Source organism: Mastigoproctus giganteus, chromosome 5 (assembly GCF_048544385.1).
Source record: "Mastigoproctus giganteus isolate SK-2022 chromosome 5, ASM4854438v1, whole genome shotgun sequence".
NCBI lineage: Eukaryota > Metazoa > Arthropoda > Arachnida > Uropygi > Thelyphonidae > Mastigoproctus > Mastigoproctus giganteus.
In genome coordinates this window covers 64901249-64917359 of record NC_143579.1, presented here as the reverse complement: position 1 = coordinate 64917359, position 16111 = coordinate 64901249, and the positions used below count along the sequence as shown (strand labels likewise).

The 16111-nt window shown below is 36.4% G+C and overlaps 1 protein-coding gene across 7 annotated transcripts in view; it reads left to right on the top strand.

Moving 5' to 3' along the window:
* The window catches only part of LOC150085455 (uncharacterized), a 1845429-nt gene that overhangs the window by 935060 nt on the left and 894258 nt on the right, over nt 1–16111 (top strand). For all 7 annotated transcript variants that reach the window (XM_090374043.1, XM_090374041.1, XM_090374042.1 and 4 more), the window contains 2 exons: nt 5550–5679; nt 11289–11476. In XM_090374043.1, the coding sequence (XP_090230169.1) occupies nt 5550–5679; nt 11289–11476 (318 nt within the window). The remainder of the gene's footprint in view (nt 1–5549; nt 5680–11288; nt 11477–16111) is intronic.

Here is a 16111-nt window from a genome sequence, read left to right as displayed (position 1 = left end):
TTTTCAGGTCCGCTATCAGAACCTACTGTATACGTGAGATGCTAAAAGTATGGTAAATGGTCCTTGAGGTTGTCACAGACATTCTCTCAGATATGCCAGACAAGCACCACTTGCTACCTGGGAGTCTAAAACGGTGATGGAACTGATATTCAGGTGACACTCAAGTCAAGTGGACCCAATTTTGGCGAAGTCCGGATGGTTTGTGACAGCAAAATCCTCTGCTTGCACCTTCACGATGGTGGAACTGTTAGTAATCCTGGGTATCACCTCCATGCACAAGTACATGGTGGGTGACCACCCAGGTGTGAACCAACGTAAGCAGAGGTCGAGGTGTGGTGCTCACACCACATGGAGGAATGCTGCCCCTCTGTTACCAGGCAGCACTAGGTGATAGATGACTCTCATCAACTGGTGTAATACCACCACTTATTGGAGGATCTCCCCACGATGTGCTCCCCATGAACATTGTGGGGAGATCCAATATTCCTTACATTTTGAGGGTACAGCTCTATAACGGTGTTCGCAGGCCGGCCGCTAGTTAGTACACCAGACCGAACCTAATGGTAACTCTCTAGGAGGCTTCCACATCAGCTAGTGTATAATCTTGCTACCTCTACTCTGCCAGATAGTGACTGGAGGGAGTTCGAGTAGTGTGTATGCGGGGAGCATTGTTGAGGCCACGTTATGTCAAGGTTCTGGGTATATTCTTATCAAGTGTACGCCCTATCCAAAAATTTCATTACTTCATACAGCATGTCCCACCCACTTTTTCTTACTATTGAATACACCACGAATTGTCAAACTAATAGAGCAAGCTTATCTGCGAAAAGATCTAAACCTCCCAAGCACTTCCTAATTCAATTCACAAATATACATTATCTCAATTCTAATCTCAACGATGTCCATTTCCACTTGCAGTCTGCCAAACCCCATGTACTTTTTCTGACAGAAGCTCAGTTATTGGTTGATTCAACTACTGCTCATCTCAGATGCCCAAATTATTCGCTGTATGATTCCTTTCGCCTCAAAGGTGGTACTTGTGCATATGTCCATTCTAATATTCCCTGTCAGAGACTTGGAAATTTGGAATCTACTCTCTTTGATCTTCTCTGGCTTAAAATCTCTCTACCTCATTGTGTAAAATTCACCTGTTGTCTCTACCGTTCTCCCAACTCCACTAATCACTTGGAGCTTTTTGACTTCCTCTCTTTGCAACTTGTCTTTTTCCAGTCCAACTTTCCTAACAGTGAGGTAATTTTCCTTGGTGATTTTAATGTTCACAACCCCAGCTGGTTTCTGTTTTCTAGTCACACCGACCCAGCTGGTCGAGATGCTGCGCCTTTTGCAATTACTAATGACCTTGCACAGATTGTTCATTTACCTACAAGAATACTGGATAATCCTAATCATACAGCCAACACGCTTGATCTTTTTCTCACAAACAACTCTTCTAAGTACACGGTCGAAGTGAGAGGTCCTTTAGGCACTTCAGATCACAACTTGGTGATTGTCTCTTCTCCAATGGAACCTTTATCTCATGGCTATTCCCAACCTCGTGTTGTTTGGCATTACAAGAATGCAAAATGGGATGACCTGCGAGATTTCTTTTCCTTGGTCGGATTACTGTTACAAAACTTCTGATGTCAACGTTTGCTCAGATCGTGTCAGTGAAATTATTCTTGCAGGGATGGAATCCTTTATCCCACACTCCACTTTAAAATTTCATCCTTTATCTACACCTTGGTTTTCCAATAAATGTGCTAAGGCTGTTCAAGAGAAGAATGTTGCATATCGTAATTGGCTTGTTTCTAATTCTTCAGTTTCATTTTCTGCCTACACCAAAGCTCGCAACAATTGTAAAGCAGTTATTAATCAGTCCAAACTAGAGTTTGAACAGGCTAAGAGTAGAAAACTTGCTTCTTGCCCTAATGGTAGCCGAGCATTCTGGTCCCTTGCCAAAGCTATTGGTCGCAACTTTTGCCCATCTCTGCTCCCACCTCTGTCCAAACCAGATAGTTCTGTTGTCACTTCAGCTAAGGATAAAGCTGACCTGCTAGCATCCGATTTTTCTTCCAACTCATATATTAATGATCTTTGTAAAACACTTCCCACCATGCTCACGTTCCTTACACTAATTATATAAGCCTGTTATTCATAAAGCAAGTTACGACAACTGGTCACAGATCTGGAAAAGTAACATCAACAATAAACTTTACCAGATAAAACAAGAAAGAAAGCTGTAGCTCTATGGCTTCCAACAAAACAGACGAGAGAAAGTGGTGTTGGCAAGGCTGAGAATTGGACATATGCATCATATCCATCTCTTCCTGTTATTGTGAGAAAACCCACCTCAGTGCTCATCCTGTAACAGTCAGCTTACGGTCAGCCATTTTCTGCTTGATTGTCCCTTATATTCAGGCATGTGGTCAAACACTTTTTTACTCAGTTTCCAGGCTTAACGTATCACACGATTTATTTCATATTCTAGAAACGATACAAATATTGAAGAACTTTTAATATACTTAAAATGTATTGGCCTATACAAGAGTATATAATTTTACAACTATAAGGATATGGCCATGCAATTAAACTATGAATTGGCACAATTTGGCCTAAGTAGCCCTTGTGTCATTAAACCTAATAACAACAAATGGTGCTTGTGTATGTTATATCCAAATATCAATTTTTGTTTATGTATGAAGCCTTTTAGTGCTTGTAATTCAGTGTTTTTATATTTGTTATATTAATTTTGATGTAATTGCCTCTGCCTGTATGCCATTTAGGGTGGTCACCCTTCCTTGAAAGTAATTTAATTTGAGTGACAATATTATTTGTTTATATATATATATATACTGTGTATGTGAAACACACACACACACAAAGAGGGTATTCTGTGACATATTTTCCAAACATCAGAAGAATGTTTTAGATGTGATTTAGAGAAAGAATATCATATAAACCATAGGTTGATTCAACACCAATATCAAAAATAAATGCTAGATAATATAGAGACAAATGCAGAATACATTTTTAATTCAGTTTTATTATTATTGCCTTAAGTGTTACGAGTATACAAAAGTTTCAGTTAACTTCAATGTATTTTTGTCAACTTACAAGTTTACATACTAAATCCAGTTTGTAAAATGACCACTTTATGACTGCTTGTATATCAGTTAATTACCCACAGAGCATATCAACAGCTCAAGAGCATAGTGAGAACAAATTGCAAAGCCACTGTTAATGAACTGACTTAAAGACAGTTGACAGAATTGGAATTTGGAAACAATAACCATCAGAAAAGTACTTAATAGAATGAGTTATCATGATTGTGCAGATGCTCATCAGATGAAGACAAACTTCATGTAATTAAACAAATACTCCGACCATGGACTACTAGCTGCCAAACCAGCAGACACAAATAAATGATCCTTGCTCGATTGCGAATCGGGCATACCCATATGACTCATTCTTACCTACTCAGAGGTGAAGACCCTCCTCAATGCCAAAACTGTCAAGTTACGCTCACTGACATAAATTCATGGTGAACTGTCCAAGATTTAATAGAGAACATATAAGAGCCTTTCAAACAATAATGAATGCAGAAAAGAATGTAATGCTTAAAACAATTTTTCATGACCAGCCAATTATTAACGGTCTTCTTTTTCCTTAAGTTAATTGGATACTACCAAAACATATAAAAATTAATAGTATAGCATTTACAAAAAAGCTACATAATTATAAACAAAATCTTGACTTCCTTCTAAACAACATCAAGAAAACTGAAAAATATCGAAATACGAAACTCTCTATAGTCTAAGATGCTCTTGCGCCAATAGCTCTCAAACAACAACAACATCAACTGAAGTTATCTCCTAGCATTTCAGCTCACTACCTATCTCTGGTGCAGGGAATGGAAGCATTCAGCATTTCAGTAGTGAGTGATGAATACAAAGATGGTACACAATAGGAGCATCAGAAGGAAGAACACGGGTGTGGTGTATGCCCAAAGAACAGTTTCACTTAGATCATATTACATTGACAATGAGGTTTGGTGATAGTAGTTTAATGTTTTAGGTCTATTTGCCTGTATTACCTGCTATTTTTGGAGGAGGAGGGGTGTGAATCATATTTCTGTCAGGTGAACATACCCTATATCAAAACCTTAGTTCGTATAACTAATTTATAGAGAATAAATATGGATCTGAGCTATGGGCTGGAAATGGCATTTTACTTATTTTTTCCAGCTTGCAATCAGGACTCAATCCAGTTTAAACATTTTAGGATGTTTTTGAATAACAGTGGCAGTGGGCCAGTCCTAATTTGAGAGCCAGGACATGATATCCTGTTTCAAGTAAAAAAAACTAGCTATAGCTTCATGGGACATATGGAGCAAGATTTTTTTTTTTTTTAAAACCCAGATTTTTTCGGTTCCCAGTGCATGTTGGAAGATAGTACAGTCGATTCTGGTTATTTGGGACCCATAGGGACTAGTGCGTTTTAGCCCGATTAAATGGCTGCCCCAATTATTCGAAGTTTCACGTAAATAGTTAAAAATACAATGGACCCCCGCTTTACACTTGGTTCATTGTACAATCAAATCGCGTTATGATGGACTCACCATAGTAAAGTACCATTCATTATACGATATGTAGTAAGCGAAGGTCATTGTGATCATGTTTGTGAATTGAATTTTAATTCTATTAAACAGCGATTCTAATTAGCGAAAATAGGAGGAATTTTATCCACAGGCTATAAAAGTTGTTGTGATTATCATGTATATTCTTCCGATTTTCATGTATCATTTAATTTACCCTTTATTACCTTACCAATAAAAAAATTAAATGATACGTGAAAATCAGAAGAATATACGGGATAATCAGAATAATTAATACGTACTGTAATATGTGCATACTAATTAGTTGGCATTTCTATTCACTGACATTTATGGGTTGGGATTAAAATTTAAAAATAAAAAGATAAGCAATCAATACAAAGAACACGGCACACACAAATTACCAGTAACACGATACATGCAATTGAGAACGGAGTAACAAGTTATGAAGCTTTAAAAATAGGGATGAAGAGAAGATATGATTGAAGATTTCATGGAAATGTAAACACATTTCACCATAATAACCCACAGAATTCCAGCTATCGCTATTATCGCAAATTCAATAAGATCGAGTTTACTATCCATTTATGATAGATTGAACTAACAGAAAAGCCTAATAAATAGGTGATTGCTAATTGGTTTTGTTTTATGGTTGTGACCTCCAGAAATCTGACCGAATCACGTGGTACAGTCGGAGACAATCATAGGATAATCTTCAGTGCTGTGGTCTCCTGCCCCGATTAAACGGCATATTGTTCCAATTAAGCGAAGTAAACCCTGGCTGTTTTCTCGATTAGGTTCTGTTTTTTAAGATTTGCCCCAAATAAACGGCTGCCATGATTAACAAGTGACCCAAATAACCGGAATCTACTAGATTGTCTTTTCTTTCATACTTATCTCAAAACCTGTTTTGAAATATGTACTACTATTCTTTCAGACAATTCAAGAAGAAATGCATGAGAAGCAGCCTGATATTGACCACTTGAAAACACACACAAAAGATTTGTTGAAAAGAAAAGAAAATGTCCAAGGAGCTGATATATTGAGAAAAGAAATAACAGAAGTTGGTAAGTAATAATAGTAATAGTAATCGTGGCATGTGATGCAAGAAAGCAAGCGAATGAGTTGATGTAGCATCAGCCAAAAAAAAATAAAAATAAAATAAATTTGCACAACCAATCCCTCTAAATGTTTGTCCAGTTCCTCCTTAAATTTACTTAATCTATCTACTTCCACAATGACAGATGGAAGTTTGTTCCAGCAATTAACCACTTGCTGGCTAATGGCAAATTGATGCACAGCTGTCTTTCCTCAATTTGAATTTATGCCCCATTATGTTTGTAATCTGAACAAAGTGAAAGAATCCCATTAGAAATCAAGCGTGCTCAACCCATTCAAGGCCTTATACACCTCGATCAGATCACCTCGCAGGTGCCTAGTCTTCAGCCACTGCAATTTGCAGAACTTAAACCTCTCTTGATAAGAGGATCCCTTCATTCCCCTCACCAATCTTGTTACCCTTCTCTGTACAGGCTCAAGCAAATCTACATCCTTCATAAAATGAGGCCTCCAGACCTGTACCCAGTACTCAATGCGTGGCCTGACCATTGCCTTATACAGAGGGACAATTACCTCCTTTTCCTTGATAGCAAAATTCCTGTATATCATTGACAAAACCCCATGACCTGCTCTGCCAGCCTGTCTGCATTGCTCAGAAAACTTCATATCTGACTGCACAATTACTCCCAGGTCTTTTTCATTTTCTACCACCCCAAGTGTAGTACCACACAGTTGGTACGTTCCTCTGGGGTTACTTCTACCAATATGCAGCACTTTGCATTTGTCAATGTTAAACTTCAGTTGCCACTTCTCAGTGCATCTTCCCAAATTTTCTAGATCCTGTTGCAGTAGCTCACTGCCAACCTTTGTATCATCTGCAAACTTCGACACTAAACCTGATACACCATGAATATCATTGATGGTGTATCAGGTTTAGTGTCGAAGTTTGCAGAACAAAACAACAGTGGACCCAACACCAAGCCCTTTGGGACTCCACTAATAACATTAGTCCACAAAGAGTGGCGCCCATTGATTACCACCCTCTGTCTTCTCCCATTCAACCATTCTTTTATCCATTGTAGCAGCTTACCCGTAATACCATTCTGCTCCAATTTCTACAGTAGTCTTCCATGCGCAACAGTGTCAAAAGCTTTCCTGAAATCCAAGTATATGATATCAAAATTATTTTTTGCATCCAGTTCCTTTGTAACCACATCATAATATGCAGTCAAATTTGTCAGACAAGACTTTCCCTTAACAAACCCATGCTGTGTCTGAATTATTGCTGCAGTCTTGTCTAGATGATCCTGCAATGCATCTTTAACCAGTAACTCCATTATTTTACCCGGAACAGAAGTTAAACTAACTGATCTGTAATTACTTGTCACCCTTCGATACCCCTTTGTGAATTGGGGATACATTTGCACATCTCCAGTCCGTGGGGACCTCCTCTGAGTCCAAGGATGCTCTCATAATTATGACTAAAGGTTTGCTTTGTTCCTTTGTCGCCTCCTTTAATATAACTGGATAGATCTCATCCACCCCAGGTGCCTTTCTTTTGTGTAATTTCAATTTCTCCTCCACTTTGCTCAGTTATTACAAAATCATTAAGAACCCTGCTACAATTTGATAACCTTCTGGCATTTTTAATCCTTAATAACTCGTGTGTGAATGTAGATGTAAAATACTCATTCAGTTTGTTTGCTATCTGAGCAGGATCATTAACTGTCGAACCATTGATATCAAATGGACCAATCTGATTCATCCTCTTCCTTTAAGTTTATATAAGTTAGCATTCTTTGCCAAAGATTTCTGGTAGTCTGTCTTTGCCTGCCTAACCTCCTTTGTGACTTGATTACAGACTAGCTTATATCTGCCATAGGCTTCTGTGTCTCCTGGTAATTTTTATGCATTTTTCTTCTTTGCCAAGAGTCTCTTTAGTTCATTTGACAACCATTTACGCCTAAACCTTGAACAATATTTCTTAATAGATATGAAACATTTAGCAGCTTCCACAGTTAATTCCTTGAATAAAGCAGTTATAAAAAAATAATGGTTATGCCAAACGCTGTCACAAATAAGTTAATATAATATTAAAATTTGATATAATATTATTAAATCAGTGTAATATTAGCTTATTTGTTTAATTTATTAGTTAAATTATCAGTAAATAAGTTAATATAATGCAGTTACCTACTAACTAAATTTAGACCATAGATACAGTATACATGGTGGGCTTTATGTCAGTTTACTGAGATTTTGCAAAATTTCCATCTTGAAGTTTTTTTTAATATTAATATTCTATTTACTTGATGTTATGGCCCTGAGTGCCAAGTGACTTTTCCTAAGCAATATACAGCAATAGCACTGATGATTGGTCTGAGACTTCTGAGAATTAATTTCTTTGCAGGACTACCATTAACTGTAATGCCCCACAGATCACTGAACACCTCTAAAGGAGTGATCTCAGACTGGGACTTACTAGATGTATCCAAAGAGATGCTAGAAGAACTTAAAGACCAAGGAGTTATTCATGTCAAGACAATCACCACCAGAAAAGATGCTGACCCCTACCCACAATCTGATCTTGACCTTTAACACAGAGAATCGTCCAACATTCATTAAGCCCAGATATCTGGTATGCAAGGTCAGACCCTATATCCCAAACCCGCTATGGTGTTTCTGATGTCATAAGTATGGACATTCCCAGACAGCTTGCCAGAGAACCCCTACTTGCGCAAAGTGTGTTTCAGTAGAGCACAATTGCGAAACCTGTAATGCTCCTCAACCAGTATGTTCAAACAAAAATGGTCACTCCGCTTATACTAGAACATGAGCACTGGAAAAGTGAGAAACTTATCCAGAAATATAAAACCAACCATAGTGTGTCTTATCTAGAAGCAAACAGAATCATCTCACCACCAACTCGCCGAGTGTCTTTTGACGCTTCTAGGATAGCATCTTTATGTATTTCCAAGTGCTAATAACATCGTTAAATTCATATTTCTCTGCTTGACCAGTAATTTTATTTTCTAGGTTTCTTTGAAAGTTAAGCTTATCTATACAGCTGTACACTAGAAAATTTTTCATTATTGCCCCATTCAACTTTTCTTATTGTTTTTCGGTGCTGAATCAATCCTGAAAGAATAACATACAGATTATGAAACACCCTGTATATATACTTCATTGTAAAACTCTTAAAAATTAAGTTTCTTTAAAATTCAAGAATCTTTCACTTATGATTTGCTTTTCAGAAATTCCTGTATTAAATTGTAGGAGCATCTTGTCCACTTTTAGCATTTGCATAAGCTATAATAATATTAAACAATTTCTTAACATGGGTTTAATTTTATCAGCCATATTACTGTAGGCTAGTAGCAGCAGCAATTAAGTTATCTATATTTCTGACAGTGTATAAATTTTTCCATGAATATAATTAATATAACCTGATTAGGCCTTTTATATTAAAACAAACTGATTTATGTCTTTAAAATGCACATGTTTTGAAATTTTAATGCTTTTTGGTTTCTTTCAGATGAAAGTCAATGTTTATTAAAATTTTACAATTTCTGAAAGGTGATAGGTATGCATAGAGTAATTTTACAATCACTTTTGTTTTAAATATATTATATGTATTTTGTTATTTAAGTGATTTTTATTCTAGATATAGCTTAGCTTAATTTTCAGCACTCACTTCATAGTAATCCGCTTAGTTTGTTGAAAGTTTCACCATGTACCTAGCAGTTATGAAATTTTAACAACTTAAAGAAATTATAAATTTAAAAATTACTAAATTATGAGCTTTAAAAATTTGCCTAAGAAAGGAAAGTGCACCTTCCATTTTATGGTTGTCTAATTAGATTATGTATTAAAATTAATTAAAGTGAGATAAAAAGCTAATAGCCACGCATGAGCAACTTTCGAAACCGTCTTCAGTTAGCTATAGTGGGAAGAGAAGAGGGCACAAAGTATGTTATATACTAGTTAAGTTCCCAAAATGCATTTTAGTGCTTGTGGAAACTTTATACATGTTAAATTCCAAATAGGGGAGAAGTTGGTTGGAATCTTTTTGTTTAATATGTTGAACGATGTGTGGCGCTTAAACCACTCAATGATGAGGGCTTCATTTTGAAGAATTTTATAACTGGAATTTAGTTTAACTACTGTAATAGCTGAATCAATGAGTAGGTTATGATTATACGATTGAACATATTAGTTCTGTACTTGATAAATTAGATTTGAAGCTATTAAAGTGGTAGTGTGCACATGTGTTAGAAATTTTTGAAGTCCCAAAATTTGCTGTTGTACTGCCTATGTAACATGCTTGACAATCTGATTGACATCTAATCAAATATATTATGTTATTATAATCCTGTGTCCCATATTCATATGTTGTCTTGTATGAATTAAATTTCGAACTTAATTTATTATAAGATGTTAATATTAATTTGATATCTGTATTCTTAAATACCTATTGAAGTCATCTAGCATATTGTTGATGGTATGGAAGGGCGATAAGGGGGTTTGTGTATCTTATTCACGTGGTTATTAATTTTGCTAGGGTTATTAGTGCTATTATTATGGACTTTAGTGATGGTTTCTTTTATTAGTTGTAATGGGTATTTCATGTCGATAAATTTCTTTGTGAGGTATTGCAGTTCTACGGATAGGTCTGTTTGTGTGTGACTATATTTGATGGCATTATATATCTGATTATAGATAACTGCTTTTTTGATGTATAGAGGATGGTGTGAGTAGTAATGTAAGAACTTACCTGTATGTGTGTTCTTTCTCTATAATTCGGTGCCTAAAAATGTAACGATTTTGTATATAGTGAGATTTAGAAAATTAATTTTATTATCAGTTTCTACTTCAAGGGTAAATTTTAAGTCTCACGTGTTGAATTAATTGTGTTAAATAAAGTGTCGATAGTGTTTTTGTTGCCCATTAAAAGGACGTCGTCCACGTATCTCATATACAATTTAATACCTGGGGGAAAGGGTTGAAGTATTTTTTCTTCAATAGAAGCGACGTAGATTTCGGATAAAGGGGCAGAGATACCGAGGCCCATAGGAAGACCGAAAGTTTGTTCATAGGTGTTATTTTGAAATTTAAATTGCTTGGCATTAAGTAACAGTGACGTGAGCTCTAAAATGTCATTAATGTTTAAGTCAGTACGTTTTGTTAAAATGTTGTCTTTAATTAATAGTTCTTTAAGAGCCAGTGGCATGGTTTCAATGTGCACGTTTGTATATAGGGAGACAATGTTGAAGGATGATGCAAGAATATCATTTTCAGATATGGTCACGGAAGTTATAGGAATGTATAACTTCCGTGACCATGTAACTTCCGTGACTAAGAAAGGAAAGGTGCACTTTCCTTTCTTAGGCAAATTTTTAAAGCTCATAATTTAGTAATTTTTAAATTTATAATTTCTTTAAGTTGTTAAAATTTCATAACTAATATGTACGTGGTGAAACTTTCAACAAACTAAGTGGATTACTATGAAGTGAGTGCTGAAAATTAAGCTAAGCTATATCTACGATCTAGTCATTACATCACAGCACATAAGGGACTCCTTAATATATCATCAGTGATTTTTATTCTTATTCACTAGTATCAAGGTGGATTGGATTACAGAATACTCTTAAAGAACAAATCATATTTCTGCAAGATCTAAAAGATTTTCAAGACACTCATTCCATTTTAAGTAGCTGGCTGTCACAGAGGGATAAGATGTTTCATGTATTAGGTCCTATTGCCCCAGAGCCTAGAATGGTTACATCCCAGATGCAGCAAGTTCAGGTAATGATTATCTGTTGGCAGTGTTATGCTATAGACCCAGAAATTACTTTTATGGGTATCACTATGTAACACTTAATATGGCATTGACTCTGTCATTTTAAAAGAAATGTTTAACGTGTGAGATAGTCAGGCTTCAAATCATTTTCATTCAGTTGTTTAAACTGAATTTCTGTGTACAATATAAAAGCAAAGAAGCTTATTTTAAAAGCTCCTTTTACTATTTTAGATAGAAATGTTGCATCAGTATTATCAGAAAATGCACCCATTTTCTATAATGTGAAAATACCTTTTATTAACAATGGATGCATTTCCATTTAATATAAAATAAAGCCTTGCAAATAATAAGTTTTCATTGAAAAAGAGTAAAATTCATTTACTGAAGAGATTGATCTTTCGTAATGGCACAGATTTCTTATGGATCTATCTTCTTTTAAAAGGAAAATGTTCTTAATAGCAGAATACTGAGTAAACATTCTAATTTGAAGTTATTATGAATTATTTTGTGGATAACCACGCAAAAAGAATTTACAAAGCTTTTTATTCTGTAACAAAATGAACTAAAAGAACAAATTCTATTCATACTGAAATATCTAAAATACACTGTGCTGTACTGTACTTCCTGAAATCAGCTAAATTAAACAGAAGGCACAAAGTAATTTTTTTATCTCATTTTGTGAGGTTATCACAGTCAGATGCCACAGTGTTATGAGAGCACCTGATGCCATTTTCTTTGATATGGAAAAAGCATATGGCACAACTTGGAGATTTCGTATTTTAAAAGACCTTTTATAGCCTTGGTCTAAGAAGTCACCTCCCTGTTTTAACTTTTTAGTTCCTTGTCCTTTCCAAGTTTGTGTAGGGTCTACTCTATCTTGTCCCTTTTGCCAAAAGGAGGGAGTACTGGAAGGATCTGTTTTAAGTGTTACCATTTTTTGACATTAAAGTAAACTCCATTATAGAACATTATCTAAATAGGTGCCCTCTATGTTGATGACTTTAGCATATTTTCCAGGTCATGCAACGTGAAGGTCAATGAAAGATATCTATAACAAGCCACTGATTTCATCAAAGTTTCTTGCGACGACCGACTAACTGGTTAAAATAAATTTTTTAAAATAAAAATGATATATACATAAGATAAAACAGTAATAAAATAAGATAAAAGCTTTAAAATACAATAAGATAAAAGAGTTAAAATATATATAATAAAAGCGTTAAAATACATACATAGTATTCAAAGTGAAGTGCCTCTTTATCAGCTAGTCTGTGAATGGTGTACTTCAGTATATATTGATGGTTACAATGGTGCCCAAGTCATCTGGGCATGATCATGTATCATGAGTCTGGTGTCAGTAAAGCAGAATTACTTACACGCGATGATTGCCAGCGCTCATCGCACTGTAATACAGTACATTCTATAATAGGGTGTAAGGGTACTCCCCTTGTCTGATTCATAGTACTATTATTGGTGGCTACGTGTAGTGCTGCAAACCAATCACGTGAATAGTCGATGATTTCAATATCCTGTTGGGGATCAAGATTGTTGTTCTACTCAACCCAATAATGTTCGGCGACTGCGGAGTGTTCAAAATTAGCAGTTCGCAGAGCCACCTCATGTTCAGAAACCCGATCTTTCAATCTTCTACTAGACTCACATAACACCCACACAATCCGGACAAGTAATACTGTAGACAGAACCACTCCGTAGAAATGAGGAACAGGTGTTTTCACTTTAGAAATAATAGATTGTAATTTCCTCTCTGGAAGTTGCACACATCATATATGATGGAGATGCAAAATTCTAACAAGACTTCCGACACGCCCATATAATATACGGAACCTACGGAGTGGTTCCGTATACTGTATTATATATATTTCCCGTATTATATATACAGTAAAACTCCGACTTACGCGAACTCTGAGTTACGCGGTTCTTGATTTTTTTCGTTTGGTATATATCTAAAATTAGCTTATCAGTGATTTGTAAGTCAAATCATAAAGCTTGGGTGACAGCTTCCGTTTTTGAGGACTGGTTTGGTCACCAGTTCATACCTGAAGTCGAACGTTATTGCAAGTCTAAACAGATTCCATTTAAAGTGATGCTTCTTATTGACAATGCACCCGGTCACCCTCCTGCCACCGTAATTAATTTCGGCCCACGTGTGAAAGTTGTGTTTTTGCCTCCAAACACAACCAGCTTGCTTCAACCGATGGTCCAGGTAGTCATCAAAACATTCAAGGCTTACTACACGAGGCGTTCGTTTGCATGTCTGAATGAAGCTATGACAAAATAGTGAGATTTCTGTTAAAGACTTTTGGAAACAGTTCAATGTTTTAGATGCCGTAAGAATCATTATAGAATCTTGGAATTAAATTCACAAAAAAACATTGAATGGTGTTGGAAGAAACTTTGTCCATTTTTTTTTCAAAAACGAGACGAAAACAACGCCAGAAACTGATCATGTCGCTCATGTGATAGAAGAAGTTGTTAATCTTGCCAGCTAATTAGATTTGGAAGTCAATGGTGATGATGTCAACGAGTTGTTGGATTCACATAGTCAGGAGCTGACAATGAATGAGCTCATAGAGATGCGTGAGCAAAAGTATCCGAGCTGAAGTATCCGAAAAGCACATGACAATTGCAAGTTTGACAGAAGGTCTCAGCTCAATTGAAAAGGGCTTAAATTTTAGAACACATAGACTCCAACGAAGAACGCGTTATAGCTACAAAGCAAGGAATAAAAATTTATTAGCTTGCTACGAACAGAGGGCGCTGACTCTCTTTAGAAAATACAGCTGTGAGTTACAGGCTCCGAAAAAAACGATAAGTTTTTGCTTATTATTTACATAATTGTTATTTTATATTGTACTTAATACGTTGTCTTATAGTTCTAATTACGCTGGTTATTTTTATTTTAATTTGTATAAACAGTTTTTGTAGATATACGTAATACTTTATAAAACCGTTATTTCATTCGAATATTGCAGGCATTGTTTTGTATATAGTAATCGGGAATTCAAATTTTTAATTGAGGTAGCTAGGTAGCTCTAACATATAATTATAGAAACATTAATACGCTTCACTGTTTCTATTAGATAGCATAGTATTGACATTTAATTTAATTTAATTTATTGATCTTATAAATTTAAAATATCATGCCCCAAACTAGAGCAGCAAAGCAACGGGCACAAAGTGGCAGGAGTGCTGTGACTCGGGGGAGAACTGAGGGGGGCGATTCTACAATGCATCACAGCCTTAAAAAATGTGCAACTTGTGAAATGTTTGCCGAACTATCTAGAACGGAACATGATATTGCCATGGGGGATGTCTTTGTGTGTGCGCGATGTAAGGAGTGTAAGGAAATCAGGCGACAACTCAGCGTTGTTATGGGCCTATATGAGAGTTTGAAGGACAGGGTGGATGCCCTCGAAAGATCTAAATTGAGGGGCCCATCAGGCTGTCAGCTGCCCACATCAATGCCAGAGCTTGCACTTGGTCATCACGTAACACAGCAGCAACCCCCAAGGCAGATTGCGCTGGTTCCAAAGGAACTAGTAGTTGTTGGTGACTCTATTGTCAGGGAAACATCCTTTGTAGAAAGGATAGATGGAACAGGACCAGGGTATGTCTGCCAGGGGCAAAGGTTGATGACGTTGTAGAGCAGATATCATCTTTTAAGGGCACAAAAGGTGATATAGTTGTACACATTGGCACTAACGATATTAAGAGTAGGAGACCGGCAGAATTACTTAACAAGTACAGGTCACTGTTGAAAAAAAGCCGTGAAGTAGGGTTGAATTTGAAAGTGTCTGCAATTCTGCCCAGACACGATAGGAGGGAGTATATGATGAGAGCCTTGTCGATCAATTCGGCCCTGGAAAGATTGTGCAAGGCTCAAGGGGTAGAATATTTTTCAGCCTGGACTGTACTTGTTAACAGGAGAGATTGCTTCTACAGGGATGGGATACACTTAAATAGAAAGGGTGCAAGAATATTTGCTGATGCTATCGAGGCAGTGTTAGGTGGGTCGGAAAACTGATAGCTTGGGGGGATACAAGGACTAATAGTTTAACAGTAGCCGTATGCAGAGGTGAAGGTGATTCTTGCACAACTTCTATTAGAATAAGTAGCGACCTGGAGCGAGGGGTGTTGGGGGTTTCAGGGACGGATGTCAGTCTTCGTGAAACAGGTGGGTATATGGGATGTGTTAGAGTGGCTGGGAATAGGAATAGGTGCATGTATATGCTAGAAGTATAGTAAATAAATTTGATGAATTTGAAGTGTTGGTCAAGACATCAAAGGCGGATATTGTTGGGATATCAGAGACGTGGTGTCACACAGATATAAGGAATGCCGAACTGGAATTTGGGGAGTACAATTTGTACAGAAAGGATAGACAGGATAGGAAGGGAGGAGGTGTTATGCTGTTAATAAAGAAAAACATAAAATCAAAAGAAGTGCATCTAGTTGATATAGATGAACAGTGCACTGTTGAGTCAGTTTGGTGGGACATAAGCAATGCGAAAGCAAAAATTAGAGTAGGAGTGTGTTATAGGCCTAATGACTCGAATGAGTACAATGAACAATTGTACAGAGAAATAGTGGGCTAGTAAATCGGAATGTCTTATAATGGG